Below are 19,490 nucleotides of genomic sequence, written 5' to 3' on the forward strand. Positions count from 1 at the left end.
AATTCAACAAGTTTGATTATTCATTCCTATACCATTCATCAAAACGCTGTTGGGTGACGAGTAAACTGCTGGGAACGGGACGAGAAGAACAGAAAATATACAGTTGAACATTAAAATACCGGAGAAAGACTGATATCAAAATGGGCTGTTGTGAATCGAAGAACCTGAAATACAACATTGGGGATGGTGATAAAAACAGTGATATTGCAATTACTGATATAGTAGCCTACGGGAAAACGTTTGACACTGAGGAGAAGAAAACCAAAACCTTGTCTGACGATATCAACGGGAATGTGACGGAAAATATGGACAAAAATGTCACAGAAGACGTAGAAAAAACACGAGATGAAACAGAATTCAGTGATGTGGATTTAAATGACCAAGAAACTGACCATTTTGAGTCGGCGAAATTAGAAATAAGTGATGTAGATGGGAAGGATACGGAAGCTGAATCACCAGTATCCCTACCACCTCCGAGGCCTCCTCAGAAACTTCGGAAAGATCTCGTACCGGATGTCAAAGCCTTTGCCAGGATAGACAACATGGCCGACCAGGTAACTTCAAAATATTGATTTTAAGATAACATAAGATACATCTATCAAAGAAACTGAAATATCGTTGAATATCATTGACTTTTTACAAAAATTCAAATACAACGTCAGGACATGATAGGTTATAAAGAATTCTTGACACGTGACATCTTAACTTGTGCGTCGTGTGGTACCAGAAATACTCGATAAACCGGATATGTGTTTGGTTCATTTCGTGTAGAAGTGTCTTTGTGAAATTCATGTTGTTTTTCCTTTGAGTGTCATCCCGCTCTCTGTATTCATTTCATTCAGCTTCCGAGTAATTTAGATTTGAAATTAAAATAATGGAGTCTACTTTTAAACTTTTTCGTCAGAACTGAATTTGAAATAATCTTAGTGGGATCATGTAATGGCAGAAACGAACTTATTGTTTGTAAATCCGGAAATACAATATAAAACTTATTATGTAACAAATACATTCAGTATACAGCCACTTATACCGAATTCGGTACTACAATGTACTGTGATATTTCACTCTATAGTATGGTTAACGGGTATGTTGGAAACGTTTATGATTTCTATCATAACCTGGTTTAGCTCGGTTGCAGACCTTTATGGCTTTGAAACAATTCCAAAATGTCCTATGGATCATCTTCATTGACCCTTACATATAACTTTATTCACTTATTATCCAGAGTTCGAGATATGTCAGTTGAAGCTCATTCTGTCTGTGCGTATTTGTTATACAGATGTATTATACAACCGAGAACACCTTTAATTGTCATTCAGATGTATATATACTGAACAAAATAAGTTAAGGATCATAAACTTGAAACAGTGCAGTTTTACATACAAATAATAATATGATTATATTTTAAATTTTAATGACAGAACATTCATTTTAGTCTTTAATTACACAAAACAAATTCATTTGTGGTAATTGCTACCAAGAGCAGATAACCCTGAGTAACAGCACCCTTGAAATCAAAGTGTAAGAGGAAGTAGAGCAAGTTAATCATGTAGACAAGGAAAACTCATCAAACTGCAATTGGCAGTTTAATAGGCAGTATGACCTCCGTTGACATCAATAACTGCCCTGCAACGTCTGCACATGCTCCTTATTAGTCGTCGGTGGCTGATCTGTGGGATGCGCTGCCATTCCTCTTGCAGAGCAATCATAAGCTGTTGGCGGTTCTGTGGCGGATTAGGTCGAGCTGAAACCCGGCGTTGCAAGGTGTCCCAAGCATGCTCGATAGGGTTCAGATCAGGAGAACGACTTGGCCAGTCCATGCGAACGATTGCTTCACGTTGAAGATAGTCGTTGACCACACGAGCACGGTGAGGACGAGCATTATCATCCATCAGAATAAAATCATGGCCAACAACTCCTGCAATGGGCCTTACTATAGGGTGTAGAATCTCGTCCCTGTATCGAACAGCTGTTAAAGATCCATTGTCTATGATGTAGAGGTCTGTATGGAAGTCAACACTGATCCCTGCCCAAACCATCACTGACCCACCACCAAAGCGATCATGCTGGACAACACAGCAGTCTGCATAGCGCTCTCCTTGGGTTCTCCATACCCTCCTCCTACCGTCATGGAAGTCAACACAAAACCTAGACTCATCTGTGAACATAACATTTCTCCAATGACGTAATTGCCAATTCAAATGATGAGTGGCCCATTGATGTCTGGATTGTCGATGACCTCTGGATAAAATTGGTCGGACTGCTGGTCTTCTAGCTCGTAAATTAGAGGCATGGAGTCTGTTTCTGATTGTCTGGGATGAAATCCTTAGATTTGTAGCACGCTGAAACTGAAGATTCAAGACAGGAGCACTCAAAAACCGCTGACGTTGTGCCGTGATGCAAATGAATCTGTCCTGTCGGGCTGTCGTACAGCGTGGTCGTCCAGATCTGGGGCGTTGACGGACGTTATTTGTCTGTTGATAGCGATTCCATAGCCTACTAATCACGCTCTGAGAAACATGAAGCTGTGCCGCCACATTTCGTTGAGTTTAACCAGTTTGAAGGAGCCCTATAGCTCGCGCGGCTTCCATATCATTTAAATGTCTTCGCATGATTAGTTTTTCAAGTTTTCGTTACAAATTGATTAAATGTTTCCAAATTCAACTTTTTTAGCTTAGAAGTAACAGAATCAAAACCTGCAAGATTCCTCTGTAGTAATAGACCAGTCAGTTTTTCACACCACCATAGTTAACTAGAGCGGAACGGCAAGACCTTCAGATGCACGTGCTTTCACCTTTGACATGACTTTAGGTACATATTGGAGAAACTACGAGTGCAATTACCGGCAATACATGATTTGAATTTTTAAAGATATTATGGTCACAATTTATGATCCTTAACTTATTTTGTCCAGTATATATTGGAGAAGATGTCGTTGATGTCCTTATAATCTGTGGCCATTTCTCTTCTTCCCTTTTTTTTATATTATACTGATAACGATACTTGGAAGCTACCAACGCGCCGAGTGATGATACATAACACCACATTCTACTGATAAAACAAACCCTTTCTCATGCAGTCTATATCAGATTCGGCAGGACATGGTCGTTTGATGTTATTGTCCGAGTAATTGATATGTGGTTTTATTGTTTTATGGTATATTGATGTACGGTGTAGTAACCCCATCTAAATACACGAAATCCCTATTAGGCTCGTCACGTGACGTCACAAACTCATATCGAAAGTGAAACTAGTTTGATTTATTTTTAGAATTAATAAAATCGGAAATGTTTCGTAACTGCTAGTATGTAAAAAAAAAAAAGAAAAAAAACAATCTACGATAAGATTTTCTGTTAATATGGTTTATTTTCGGCGAAACATGGCTACATACTGTTTACTTTGCTTCTTTCATTTTTTTAAAACAAATATTTCCGACCATGCTTCATTGATAACTTCCTTCACACTATTCCATGAATTTATTTTTTTTTATTTTGAATATTCAAGGAAGGCACACAATTTATTTGGAAAAAAGAATTTTGTCGCTAAAGGGGCCTTTATTTTGTTTTGCCAGGTACCACAAATGGAACACGAGACGGTGGAAGCCCTCGCCAAACATCTCACGGATGATTAAACATGCAATCCTGTTTTACAAGACTTAATACGTGGTTAACACCTGGGCTAGTACGAGATTCACACCTGGACTCTTTTATCAAACCGATCTGGTGTATATAAACTGGTTTTATATAAGGACGTACATAGAGTACATCAATAGGCCAAGCAAACACACGACATGGTTCCCGGCAACACCGATCTACGGGGATTCAGAAATACAATCAATTAGCTTGTCCTTAAAACTTGATTATCTCGAATCGTGACTATGTATAAAAACTTATATAGATACGAATTTATGTATGTCAGCCAAAGATTTATTTACAACTGGTGGTTATTATCCCAGAAATTGTGATATTAGTTTTCTGAATTTTGTAACTACATGAAAAACTTGATATTTTTTATATGATGAAGTTAAATTTGGGGAAAAAAAATAAGTTAATATATCTTTTATTCTGGTAAATTATTTTATACTCAATGGTTGGAAACGTTTTCCCAAATACTGTATTTTAATCAATAACTTTGCAAGTCATACAAAAAAACAAAAAACAAAAAAATCATACCAAAAACAAATAACGATATTCATGTAAACGTTTTACGACTTCGTGAAATACGCATGTTCAGTCTACACGAGGTTGAGATAACGAGGTTATACTTTTGTCGTAGTGATGACCTTTAAACAATTGCCAAATTTAGAATATACTTTTGATATTTATATAATAGAATTTTTATATGTTTATTTTCTATAGATAACACTTTTGTGTTCATTCTGTTGTCACAGCATCAGTGATTAAATTGTGTCGTATGTTTTTAATATGTTCAAAGTACGGTGCAATAAGGAAGGAGTTTCTGAATTGAAGTGTAACAACAGTATGTGAGGCCTATTTTCATCAGTATTTACCGCTTCGTATTAAATTAGGACTTTATTTTCCTACATTATGTGTAATTTAAACGGAAAAGAGCACACCCACACACACACCTATCCCCTCTACACACACATATATATAAATACATATTGCACGTTTAGTTTTGGTACCAATTCATTTTACAGGTTCGGTTTATGTACGAAAAAGCCGTTTTTGCTATTTTATTAAATATTACTGTGTAGCTGATAATTTTCACGGGTCCAATTTTTCGCGATTTTGATTTCAAACGATCGAATTACATTTTTATATTTTAACGAATAAACATGTAGCAACCTGGATGTAAAGGGAAATCTATTCACACGTGTATCTTTATTTTACGGATTATATTTTCGCGATTACATCAATGTACCACGAATAAGCGAAAATATCATCCACGCGAAAATAATCGGCTAAACGGTATGTCATAATGGATTTCGGTATCGGTCCGTCCTTGGAAGGAATCGGGCATTTTGTTTTTATCATTTTAAGAAAACCGCAATAAATAAAGCGTAAATGATTTAAACTTGGACGTTCATAATTCATCACATGTAACTTTTTATCATTTTTATTATACAAAGTTTGTTGTATTTGATTTTATAAGAATATACAAATACCTTCATTTTTCATGACTTTGTCAACACATTCATGAATATATGGACGAAAGTACACATATGCTTGGTGAGTGAGTGAACAATTGATCGAGTAAGTGAGTAAACGAATGAGTCAGTGAGTCAATGAGATTGAACGAGTGAGGGGGTGAGTGATTTTACTGAGCAATTTTATAAATGTATAAAAACTTAATAAGAAATTTCGTAATAAATATTGATGATAAATTACAGTATTTGTGTCAAAATTTCGTCATATCTATCTGTGAAAAAAGCGAAATAACACATCATAAAAATGATGTGACAGTCCTTTTTTTAAATTGGACTATAGCAATTACGAAAAAAATATTATATTGTTATTATTCATACAAGGTCATTAGGGCCATCAACCGGGAAAGTACACAGCGATCCAAAAGGAAATAACATTAAACAAACCAAAAGGTAAAAGACAAATGCAAAAAATCTTCAATGGTTACATTATCACAAAAGATTAAAATGGTACGTCATAGTCTATTATATAGACCAACATTTTTCAGATAACCTAAATTTTATAAATCTCAACAATTTCAATAAGGGTCTTTAGACATGTAACGTTACGATAAGAAAATTCTCGGGTAGACAGAAGGTAAATGCAGAATGTTTAACGGTGAATGGCTCATCACATCCTATGCATCATCGCCTTACCACATATATGAATGTGTAAGGTATGTATGACCCATCCGAAAACTTCGTCTCGGTGGTTGTCTCTATAGCATGGAGACCATTCACCGATTATAGGTTTTACGGAATGTGATTTATCATCAGTATATTGATTCCATTCCTTCTGCCACTGAGCTGTTAAAATTGTTTGATAAATGGTGTAAAATCAATACAACAAATGCTTAAACACACGCATTAAGTTATGCTAATACCAATCGAAGCTTGATGAAAACTGATGAACCAACGTTTTAAGTGAAAAATAGCAGAGGGGCCATACACTTGCCTGAATGCTTCTTGTTTACAGTGCACAACCCTGTTGTAGAAAGTCGTAACGGGAAAATAGAATTTCCAAAAATAGCCTCAATGTATAACTGCGATCTTATGTAGAAAACTTTGAATACTAATTTCGCGATCGGTTTTGATATAACCTAGTTTATTTCTTAAAGGTATTCTTAATTTGGAATAGGACAGTAGCATATGTTTATTTGTTTTAAGGTACAAACAAGGATTTAACATAAAATATCAACCTACCATTTTATGGCACACAGACAGAAGACGGTTATGCTGTGTCAGTGGTCGGGAGCAAACATATATATACACGGTGTGTTGGGGTATTAATAAAATACCTATGAAAGACATACCGATCTAGCTTCCCAATCACGCACTAATCTATCAAAAATATTTAAAAGCCAAGTAGCATATCACGTGACAGTGTCCATTATCAAAATAAGTACGGACCCCGACACAGCCGAGGTCATAGGTCAACAACTTTAAACTTCTTGTGTTGCTAGCAATTTACCAATCTGTTTGGTGTTACTTCGTTGTCTCACCGGATATACAACAGTCGGCATGTGTGCAAGGCAATCTCTGCAGTAACAAGATACTGTCAAGAGTGAATACTGAACGGCTCATAGTTAACACTTGTAGCGTAAAAAAACTGTGTTACCTTCAACACAAGCCTCAATACCTATGTGTGGTTGTTCTAATGTGCCATGGATAAAGTTCATTACAAAAACCTATGGCAGGTACATGTGTATCTGACAATGCTGGATGGCGACACTTAGTGTATACCAGTATTAGAAAGTAGTCTGTGGTGTTGACGAGAGGTAGGTATAACATTATGGATTTAGCATAGACAGGTAAGTTAAAGGCCTTGTATTGTTTGATGTAACCATTGTAAGCCTACAAGCATTATAACCGTAGTCCATTTGTCTGTTGTTCTATTAACAACTCTTCAAGTGCTCCAACACAACTAAACATTCCATTAATCGATTTGTAGCAATCGACAAACACAGAAATTATTTATATTTACTCAAGACTTAAGTTCACTTGCACGTGTTTACTTTGTATATCTCATATCACAATTAGCTGTCATATGATATAAATACGACGAAAAACACAAAAAGGAGAGAAATATTCAAGAATATTTTGCCATTTGTGGTACTTATCTGGAATGAGTTTGGGCTCTTATCATCATTGGTGAGTCCTTGAAAGATGGAAGAGATGTATTGATGCAATTTACTTACCTGGCTCTGTTGTATCTTACAGTAAATTTATATTAAATGGTACTATTCAACTGTGTAACTTTATGTGAAATCTATGAAAGTGAAGTGAAAGCTGTATTTATAGAAAAACACCTACCTTAGGAAATGATCAATATATTTGCCTTAGTAATCTGCTTTCTTGGATGAATAGAAAAGATTTTAAAAAATACAAAAAGGTGAATGACACCCCAGCACATATTTGGAAGATACAATAAAGCCAAACAATGAGATAAATTTATACTACAGCTGTTTCGTCTGTCTAGAACTCATCAGTGATGCCGAAAGCTTAATGTGTTGAATTAGAGGGCGAGATTGAAGAAAATCCAAATTGTTTCAGGAAATGACAACAACCAGATAAGAGAGTTGTGGTGATTAAAAGTCAATAAATGTCTTAGGTATTAATAAAATCTTTCACTCTTTGATGAGGTAGAAAAACTTCTTGATTCGTAACTCGATGTAGGTTCTTCAACTACACATTCATGAGCACAAGTCCTAACTTGGCTGGAAACTAAAGAATCTGACAGAACAGTGCTCTGTGATGTTTGCAACATTGATGCTACCTGTCTGCTCTTCATGTGTTGAAGTGAATGCAATGTTGACGTAACGTCATGACATTGTTGTCACTGCAGATTCCTCATGACATTGTTATCACTGCGGATTCATCATGACATTGTCGTCACGGCAGATTCCTCATGACATTGTTTTCACTACAGATTCCTCATGACATTGTTGTCACTACAGATTCCTTATGACATTGTTGTCACTGCGGATTCCTCATGACATTGTTGTCACTACAGATTCCTCATGACATTGTTGTCACTACAGATTCCTCATGACATTGTTGTCACTGCGGATTCCCCGTGACATTGTTGTCACTGCAGATTCCTTATGACATTGTTGTCACTACAGATTCCTCATGACATTGTTGTCACTACAGATTCCTCATGACATTGTTGTCACTGCGGATTCCCCGTGACATTTTTGTCACTGCAGATTCCTTATGACATTGTTGTCACTACAGATTCCTTATGACATTGTTGTCACTGCAGATTCCTCATGACATTGTTGTCACTGCAGATTCCTCATGACATTGTCGTCACGGCAGATTCCTCTCACATTAATTCTAAGATGAGGCAAAGATTTCAAGTAAACGAGAATGAAGACATCTCCTGGGATAACTGTTGTTATAATCTTATGTCTTATTGCACCTGATAAGTACCTTTATTCTAAATTCAACACAAAATGACGTCACAATCCAAAAATGCAATATCTAATTGAACTGAATTTCCCACACGTTGCATCAAGATTTGAATTGGTAATAATACATATAGCTTTTTGATGGAAAATTGGGAGATCTATACACGAAAACAAGAATGGCCGACCTTTTTCTGTTGAGAACGGATTATCCGAGTCTCGGTATGACTTATTTACAGAATACTAAACCTCGACTGTAATAGATTTATCTTAAACACATACAGGTAACACATCCTGTGTAATCTCTTATCGGCGAAAAAGTGTGGATATTCTTTCCCGTGGCGATCTGTAAAATGGATGTAAAGGACAAGTTGATAATTTCTTGACGTTCTCCTGTTTGATAAATCAAGAACATATATAGTACATACATGTACATGTATAATTCTACAACAAAGATATAATTAAAGCACGAACTAACACCTGCAGCTATACATAAAGGTCTTAATTCAATAGGTCGCTATATTTCTTGGCAGTGCATTGCACAGAAGCACACGTGTGATGACGCGATCAGGACCAGATCTGGGAAGATCTACATATTTAATATCATAAGATTAAGTATTGCAATCAATAATAGATTTGTATATAAAATGACATCTGATGGTACGGTCAACTCTTAATGTAGCTGAATTAATGGGCATTACATATAGCTAAGTTGATGGGTATTCTATGTAGCTGAGTTAATGTTATTTTATGTAGCTGAGTTAATGGGTATTACATATAGCTAAGTTAATGGGTATTTTATGAAGACCTAAGTGAATGGGTATTCTATGTAGCTGAGTTAATGGGTATTTTATGTAGCTGAGTTAATGGGTATTACATATAGCTAAGTTAATGGGTATTTTATGAAGACCTAAGTGAATGGGTATTCTATGTAGCTAAGTTAATGGGTATTTTATGAAGTTGAATAAATGGGTATTTTATGAAGAGCTAAGTGAATAGATATTCTATGTAGCAGAGTAAAAGGGTATTATATGTAGTTGTTTTAATGGATAATACAGCCGAGTTAATGGGTATTCTATGAAAAAATGAGTAAATGGGTAATTTATGTCGAGCTAAGTAATTCTATGTAGCTGAGTAAATGATTATTCTACGAGAGTTTAGTGAATGAGTATTGTATGGAGGCTGAGTAAATGAGCTTTCTCTGATAAAAGCTTAGTAAACGGGTATTCTATGAAGAGCTAAATAGACGATTATTCTGGGACTTGCATTAATGTGTTATGAATTAGACTTGAACATGTTTCAGATTAAGAATTAAGCGAGTTAGCATTTAACAATAACTGACCTGGGGTGGTTAGTATTAGGTAGTCTGGTAGATGATTAAAATACAGAAGGATTATAAATATGCGGAATAATGGAAAATCGTGAGAGATTATACTTTAAGAAGTACTGACAAAAATATTGAACGAAGTCAATACGAAAGTAGAAATTACAAATACTGAGTGTCACATACAATAGTTCATGAAACGTACTTTTTTTTATACATTTGGGAACGTCATATAACTTACTTTGTCAGATTAATATTTACATGACACGAGTCACCGACGAAGCAAAAAATAGATACTTATCTTTTCTGAACACAGGGTCATGTTATCCTTTTTCGTGAATCTTCGTGTAAACATTTCTTTTGTTCATCCATTGCACTATTAAAAATCGAATTTGAATTTGAAATAATTCTCTGTTGCGATGTGGGTATGTTCTGAGATGGTTATGCATTGGATCAATTTTAAGAATATTAAAAAAAATTAATAGATTTAAACAGTGATAACTTAGCACATTACAATAAATATTATATTAATTGATAAAGCAAATAATAGTTGATAAACCACAACATATATAACAAATATTGTTACAGAATAAGAACGAAAATCGTACCGGAGTATGTATTAGCAATCATCATAGAAAATGCTTCAATATTTATATACATCAGACAAAACCATTATTGCAAAAACAACACCTCATTGAAAATACAGTAAAACCTTCATAGCGTATCACAGTATATATGATGGAACTAATTATAGACGAATCCTAAACAAGCTCATCACGCATTAGACGACCAGATAACATACATGGATATGCAAAGAATTTGTACTAATCATTGTTAAATTATTTCCCATGACATCGACAAAGATGAAATGGCACATTTCCAGTTTCATCATATAACAGACAATATTGATCGAAACTGTTCATACAAACTGAGATAATTTTGTCTGAACCTATTTATATTATATGATCATATATTACTATCTAATTGACGTGGCCTTTTATAAATGATAGATAATGTTATAATCTGAACCTATTTATATTATATGATTATATATTACTATCTAATTGACGTGGCCTTTTATAAATGATAGATAATGTTATAATACACAGAAAGTGTCCTTTATATTTTTTGCTTTAAGGTCTATCTATCGGCACTGTCAAACATCGTGTAACTAGACACACTGTTGAGCTGCCTTCACTAAAGTTTTCACTACAGTATGTTTAATGCCTCTTGACCTGTTTTCGATTATCATTAGCGATTTACAAGTATTTCGGTCAAGTTGGACTTTCCTTATTCTCTTCCTAAACTTAAACAATTTAAGGCCATAACATTATTGACGAGTCATAGAAAGACGAAACAGCTGTATAATGAAATTTAGTTCAACTTTGGCTATCGTGTATCTGTTTCAAACTTTGAAAGGCGTTATTCACTTGTGGCTTTACTGCATGATTGCGGAATTCAAACGTGTTACATGAGCGATAATGGAGGCGTCTGAGGGAACAAGACACCGGATGACACTCCCCAACCCTATTTATCACTGCGAACTTATCAGTTAAGACATATGATATTTTAATCCTGTCAGATATTCAATAGATCTTCGATTTCGTAGCTGAAATAGACACGTCCCTTTGTGTGGAGACAAAACCTCAATGTAATGATATACTTAAATTGTCATACAAGTGACATAACATAATCTATGTATGATAATATCTTTGACACATAGTAAGTAAAACATTTCTTGTGTATTGATACCAAAGTATTCTATGTTGAAATCGTACATGCTTTAAGAGCCTTATTTAATCAGATCATTTATTGTGTATTTTAATACTTGATTAATATTTGGGTGAGGTAGAGCTTTGATCATGTTCTTTTCGTTTGTTAACGAGAACACCAATCGTTGGCCTGCCAAGGTTATGTAAAGTAAGTTAGGCGTGTGGTTACTTCTTTGACTTATTCAATATACATGTATCATAGCGCATACTCAACCGTCCCAAATACAAACTGGCACACAGACAAAACTGAAGACAGGTAGAGTGGTGGGTTGGGAAGTAGAGATGAAGGCGAATGCATAACTTGTATGTCGCATTTCTTATTTAAAGAACGTTGCATTACTAGAAAAAACGCTTATATCCAGGAACAAGCGGACTAATTATCATTGAACGTTTTCAAATGTCTCCATACTAGTCTTTTTGTCCTTATCAAATCGAATTCGTTGGAATTACGGTTTTGTTTACACGTTTGGTCTCCTGTGGTTGTTTTTTTTATATCTATCGTTACATGATTTTGAACGAGTCAATGTTTTGATCTCATTACATTTTCATAATGCCATGATATGAATTATGGGATACAAGATAAACAGTTGGATATTATTTTCCTAGTTCAAGCGTTCAGTATTCCTTTATGTTGACTGAGACTCAAAATTTCTGGTATATATTGTAATTTTTCAGATATACTTCTATATCAAAATAACCATGGGCTGTGGATCATCAAAATCAGAGTTCATTCAAGTAGTGAATGCACCTTCAACGACGACTTCTACAACAGACAGACCAGAACGCCATGTCCATTTTCCCGACCCTGAATTTGTCCTTCATAAGATACCAGACACCAGACAAAACGGTATCAGTCACAGCACCAGTGACAACCGACCGGTCTTCAAACGCGTCCAGTCGCCCAAGATCCCTGGCAATTCACGTGCAGCTAATTTCAAGATGGCTCCACCGCTAGTACCGACCTCGCCTAAACTGTCTGTGCCAAGAAAGAAACCTAAAGTACCCCTAGCGGACGTGGAACTGCCCCCACCGCGTCCTCCAGCAACCAAAAGGGAGGATATTATTCCAGATGTAACGGCCTTAAACAAAGTGGACGAGCACGCCCTCTCTGTAAGTGCAATTGCCTTCTTAATGAACCCTCCATGCAATGTTTGATGACTTTTGCTTAACATATCAAAAATGTTTTAGTTTCAATTATTCTTCTATACATGATATGTGAATGCTGTTTTTGCAACAACAAAAAGATTGCTTGTTAACGGTTATCTATTTAAGTGATATTACAGATTTTCTAATTCGGTATCATGTAGATAAGTTTCCGGCGCCTCTAGTCGTCTATTGGTTTAATTTCTGTTACTAGTCACCATCACTTCTATATAACTGTTTCTGTCACTTATTAATAGTTATAATTTCCCTCTTGTCATCTACGCATGTTTAAAAGCTTTACTTATGTGAATCATAAAAGGAAGTCGAGGCTTTAACAGCTACAATTAAATAACTGGAAAATGATTAATTCTGAAATTTTAATATTACGACTGCTTATAGCATTACCGAGCTATGTTTAATTTGTTAGGAATTCCTGCATTGCATTGAGTCAAAGTAGATTGCGATGACGTCATACTGTATTGTAAAAAATGAGAAATTCATCTGCTTCATGTAAAATATTTGGAATAATTTTCGAGAGTTTATTTACATTATGAATACATTTCATTTAACATATGAATACATATTTATAGTACATTATAGTAAACCCCATGTACCTGTCCTTTCTTTATTCGAAACACATTTTACAGCACAGTGTTAGTGTTTCTAATTACTCTATTGTCAACACTGATATATAAAACCTGAATTTCATTTGATCAAAACTGCCAGGATATTTAGTTCATCTCATTTACTATTTCTAATATCATATCCATACCTGAGACCACAACAAGTATGGCCTTAAGATCAATAATACATATTTTTAAGTAGACGATTCTCTAAAACACAATGATAAGAGTAAGTTATAAAAAGAAAGTGATGTATATTTATCATTTTCCAGCTCACGGTACACAGAATTTGTGTTGTGGTTATGCTAGCAGTAAGGATAAGGTAAAAACACCCTCTCATGTCATAAATATATACACGTGACTTCTTTCGTTGATGCCAGTTTTTAGTGATTTTACTTTTCTGTATGCGTACGCACCAACATGAAGTATTCTCTACCTCTGCGTTTGAAAGATACGTGTATCCAATTTTGAATAACCCTGCAAAGTAACTCTGTCTCATGTAGATACGCGGTGTAAATCATGTCTTTGGAATGACATTTATTTCCAAAATAGGCAGTGAATATTGAGTGACTTGGTGAAATTGGCGACACTTTGTTGTTTCACAAAATTCGACATAACGAAGTATACATTTGTAGGGATGTCGGTTTGTATCCAGCTAATGGTGTGCATTGATATCACTTGTTTATCTTGTTTCAAACAGCCCGACCTTAAAGTAGTATTACCCAGCTATAGAAACTTCGAAAAGATTAAGACGGACGCGGTATTATTAAAGGTTGATATGACCTTGACCTTTGTGATGGTGAAGGCTTGCGTGTCCTTGACCTTTGTGATTGCGAAGTTCTTGTATAGCCCTGATTTTGCAATGTGAAGGTTGAGATAATAATGGCCCTTAAATGGTGAAGGTTACTTGACCTTGGTAATGTTGAAGGTTGAAATGATATGAACTTTTGTTATGGTCCTGGTAAAAATGTGTGTAATTTTCCTGGTGTCGGTGGGTGATATTCCTGTGATTTTGTAGATTGTACAAAATGCATACAAGTGAATAACACTTTTAAGAGTTCCATAAGTATAGCAAAACATTACAGCTGTTCCGTATTTCTAGGACTCGTCAGTGATTTAAAGGACCTAAATTTTGAAGCCTAAGAGGCGACCGAGCAAAATCGAAAACGACATGCCAAAATCCATGTACTGGTACCATAATTCAAAACATTTTTTTGGTTATTTTCATGTATCTGATAATTTTATAACAACATCAAGTATATGTGAAAAAGGATCTTTTCTAAAACTATTCAGATTTGATTTATTCATCTTAGTCTATGTTTTGAAGAAAAAATAATTCACATAATTATTTAGTAATGTTTAATTTGCACTATTATGGTATAAAATTTCATTGAATCGTGATTGAAAACGGTTGATTTAGAGTCTAATTTGTGATTCATAAGTTTAAGGATCATTCTTAAAGAGGAACTGAGAGAAAGAAATAAATAATAAATTAAGAAAAGATATATCTAGCTCTATTCGTTTCTTCAGAGTAGATATGTTACAAATTCCTTATACATTCGAGTAGCGGAATGTGACGGACCTATATATGAATCTTTTCTGCAGTCTTTTGGCGTGTAACTTATTAAAACTTTTCATATTTATGATTTTAAAGAATATTTAAGGTATCGCCTACTTTATCAAATATTTTAATCAAATGAAAAACATCCAAATATATCAATTATCCATTTAGCTGCTTTCAGTTTTGATCACGATGTTTTATTGCATGTGCATGCTGTTTGATGGAAATATAGGTAACTTTAGCTTGACAGTAATCCAGGTATATACGTTTGTTTTACTAACATCTGTAAACTATTCAAATATACAAAAATAGAATAAAGCCTAAACTTAAATATGAAAAATATTAAAATAGTATGATAGTACAATAGAATAAAGTGTAAATAAAGTATATCTCTAACAGTGATTTTGATAAGTCATATAACAAAGATATCGATACGAAATATTATTGATATTTATTTATTTTAATCACCATGATTATATCGATTAATGTTGTCCAATTGAAAAACAACTAAAATCCGTCGACACAATTACGAAGTACTGCATTTCAAAATTAGAATAAGTGTAAACATTTCCAGATAAAGCAATGATGGCGAAATGTCACTAGAATCAAATCAAGTTAGTAGATTTCTGATGCTAAAGTAAAAATTCCTGACAATTCAAATTTGATAAATCAGGAAATATATTATCTTATGACGGGTTTGAAACAAAGAAAATACATGTTCGGTAGCTATTTGTGTAATATATGACTAAATACAAGTTTGTATAAGAATGTTCAAAGGTTGATTGGTGACATAGATCAATCGATTTTCTGATAAAAAAACTGTATATAAAGGTATAGATATAAATTAAAATAGCAAAAAGACGATCAAAACTATGCAGGGGAGTTATTTGTCAAAATAGATGTATAATGTCAGGGGTCTACTTTTGTAGCGTTTGGATAATGTATCATGTAAAAAGAAGACAAATAACAAAGCTTGGTTTAAAATATACATGATCAGTGGAATAAATGCATGGTTTACTTTACATAACAACATATTTTTAGAATGTGTAGATACACTAAGTAGTCAAATATGCACTGTCAATGTGGGACTAAAATCATTTGTCATTTATTTTTATATTCACACAATATTTGAAGGCTCCAAGATCAATGGAAGGGTCGCTCGAGATCCTAGCAAGATACCTAATGTTACCGGCACAAACTGACCTGGAGAAAGTCCGAGGGTTTTACAGATGGATCACAAACAACATAGCGTAAGATGGCAAATGAGTATTACATGTAGGAAATAATACCAATTAAATATGTCATCTACGTGTCTCATTATTAAAACTGTTAAAACAAAATGCATTTTCGTATATGATAAAATTCTTAGGCATATAAATTGGGTCAATATTCGTTGATGTGAATAATTTCTAATGTGTTGATGTGTTGTTATCTTAAGCTTACTCACAAGACCTTACCTTGCACTGTGCATTCACTGAATGGTTAACAAAGAGTGGCTAACAATTTACAATACAGATAAATCCTATATTTGTTACCATAAGCATGTTGATGATTACATATTTTGTTTAACACTGCGACAGTGCAGATGACAAAATCGTAACATTGTAAAAATCTAACTTATTGTAATTTTCTTCTCTCAATATACTGTTAAGTATCTTGCATAATGTCTTATACAATGCGATAGTTGGTCACTTGTTCATTGTAACAGAAAAGTCTTACAAAATTACTAAAAATAACACGCAATTTAATCTTTACGTTAAAACTTCTCTTACTGAAGGCATTATACAGATAATAGCATTTCCGAGCTATACTTAATACCTTTTCTTACACAGGTTATCATGCCTTGTACTCATGAATAAAGCAAATTCATATAAAACGAAATATAATAATGATGTTCGGGGATCAATATGCTTCTAAAGTTCATTGCACACTATTTTATAAGATGGCTTGATATTTTCTATTTGTTCTTTTTAGATTAAGCCACTTTGAGATATCAAGGAATATTTTTTGATTCAATAACTGGACACGTTTGTGGGGTTAACGTATCACACATATAGATAACACCTATTCATACAAATTTAAAATTAGATACAGTAGAGTCAAGCAATGAACTAAGTTGCATTATACAGCTGTTTTGAACTCATCAGTGATGCTAAAAACCTAAATATTCTGTCACCTGAGACGAATGAAGACTTTACAAAGTGATACCAACAAGTCTACAAAAGTTATCCTAATTGTTTCTGTTTCCGATTTTGTTTTTGTTTATTAAATTTGATATTCGCCTTGGATCAAGTCACAAATCAGCACAAGTCAGTGATGTTTCGAGCTCTGTATCCATTACAAAATCTCACAAATGCACCAATTAAATATCTTTGACGGAAGCAACATGAGCATTTCCGTCCAGTCATAAATTTGTTTTGACTTCGCCTATCCTTTAACAGGTACGACACTGACTCCCACTTCCTGGGAAAGCGGAAGCCGGTGGACGCTGAATCTGTTCTCAGACTGAAGAGAGCCGTTAGTTCTGGATATTCCAACCTGTTCGCAGGATTATGCAGGTCAGTTCTTCGAATGTTTCCCAGTAAAGCGTTATTTCATATATTTCACTGACGCCGTTGTGGGCACGAAAAATAATGGTTTATGATTAACGTAATGTTTAATAAAAGTTAATACTAAATCATCATGCTGTTAACATTTACATATTCAACTATGGGACCCAGATGTATGGTAGGTTAAAACAAAACCCAAATTCTGATGAGATACAGTTTAAAAAAACTATTTGCCACTAACATCAATGATTTCAGAGTTTCTTCAGTAAATAGCATAACTCGTGCAGTATTATAGTTGTCTCATAACGGACAAGCATTTCTGCATTGACCTCCAGATAAGAGAATTTGATTAACAGAATAAGGAAAAATTGCTCGACCTTAGAAGTGTCATTATTGTATTATTTTCATACAGAGTTGCCAGGATCCCCGCGAAGTGTATCCATGGTTTTGCAAAGGGCTTTGACTATAACCCGTTTGAGAACTTTCATGAGTTGGACACTACTAATCACTGCTGGAATGCAGTTTTTGTGCAGGATGACTGGCGATTGATCGAGTGCTCCTGGGGCGCCGGTCACCTCGATTCCAACAAAAAATTCATGTACGCATACAAAGAATTCTATTTCATGCCAGACCCTGAAAACGTCATATTTGCACACTTTCCGTGTCTGAGCACAGATCTAGAGGAGAGCAAACTCTGGCAATTTCTTGAAAAGCCAGTGGACTTAACAACATTTAATAAAGTTTTGAAACCTGTATACAGGGCCATTGATTGGGGAGTGCAATTCGTGTCGCATAAAATAAGCGTGTTGGACGTCTGGAAAAAGGTTAATGTTACTATCCAAAGTGGCGATAAGGTTTGTTTAGGAGTTGTTAGTGCACAACTTATTCAGAACGAAAAAGAGGTCCGGCAACATATTATGGTTTTAAAGTTGTCAGATGGCAAGTTTCAAGTGACGGCCCGTCCACCAACAAAAGGTAAATACATTTTGAAAATACTTGGTAATATTGATCCTGACGCCACAGAAACTCTCGGCCTTGTAGAATACTACCTTCGGTGTCATGAAGCTATACCAGACTGTCAGCCCTATCCGGATCATTTTGGGCCATGGGGTCCTGTCCCAGAAGTGAAGTCATTTGGGTTTATTTCCCCAGAATCTATAAATCCTTCGATTGTTACAGACAATGGTCGGGTAACTTTTAGTTTGGCGACAAGTAAATGTATGGAAGTGGTCACACGACTCAGTTATGGGTTAGGAAACATCGCAGACATTGATGACTACGCAATGGTGGAGAGTACAGCCAATGAAATTCACGTAACGGCGCATTTCCCCAGAGAAGGTTTCTATAAACTCAAGCTAATGAGTAAGTCGGACAAAGATGAGTATAAACAAGCCATTAACTACATCATCGAATGCCGTAAGACTATAGAACAGTGTTCACCCCTTCCTAAAGTTTACAAGTTTGCGCGGGAATATCAATGTCGTCTGCTTGAACCATTGGATCTCCTAGTGACAGGCAGAACACAAATTATTGTGCGGTTTACGTCTGTTAGAATAAAAGCAGCGTCTATTCTCGGACGTAAATTTGAGAATAATAATGATGAATGGGAAGCGGTAGTGACGTCATGTTCACCTGGTGAGAAATTTATCATTTACGGAAGTATATCCGGTACTTCAGGATCATTCAAGAGTTTGTACGAATTCAAGATCATCTGAACTACTGTGATTTAGTAAATCGGTTATGAAATTTCATTTCATCACGCATTCATCGAAGTCTGGACTAATGTGTTCTCAGTTAAAAAACAAAACTTTGATATGAATTATGCAAATTTCTATTTCATCAATGTTGTTGGTGGTTTCATATGTAGGGCTGCGTTTTAATGATAATGTCTGTGTGTCCTTTTCACTGAAGTTTGATACGTGGCAAAAACATAACCATACCCCACTTTCATCAGATTTAACG

The 19,490-nt window shown here is 34.9% G+C and overlaps 2 protein-coding genes across 2 annotated transcripts; both read left to right on the top strand.

Annotated features, from left to right (window-relative positions):
• The first annotated feature begins 140 nt into the window (after positions 1–140).
• On the top strand, positions 141–3,631 carry LOC132559756 (uncharacterized). Its single transcript, XM_060224381.1, has 2 exons — positions 141–554; positions 3,572–3,631. Exons 1-2 carry the CDS (start codon positions 141–143, stop codon positions 3,629–3,631), a joined length of 474 nt encoding a protein of 157 aa, XP_060080364.1.
• Positions 3,632–12,351: 8,720 nt separating this feature from the next.
• LOC132559793 (kyphoscoliosis peptidase-like) lies at positions 12,352–19,243 on the top strand. Its single transcript, XM_060224419.1, has 4 exons — positions 12,352–12,762; positions 16,114–16,229; positions 17,421–17,537; positions 17,941–19,243. Exons 1-4 carry the CDS (start codon positions 12,352–12,354, stop codon positions 19,241–19,243), a joined length of 1,947 nt encoding a protein of 648 aa, XP_060080402.1.
• Positions 19,244–19,490: the final 247 nt, after the last annotated feature.

Source organism: Ylistrum balloti, unplaced genomic scaffold, assembly GCF_031769215.1.
Source record: "Ylistrum balloti isolate Yb309-2 unplaced genomic scaffold, AGI_CSIRO_Ybal_v1 Utg370964, whole genome shotgun sequence".
Classification (NCBI taxonomy): domain Eukaryota; kingdom Metazoa; phylum Mollusca; class Bivalvia; order Pectinida; family Pectinidae; genus Ylistrum; species Ylistrum balloti.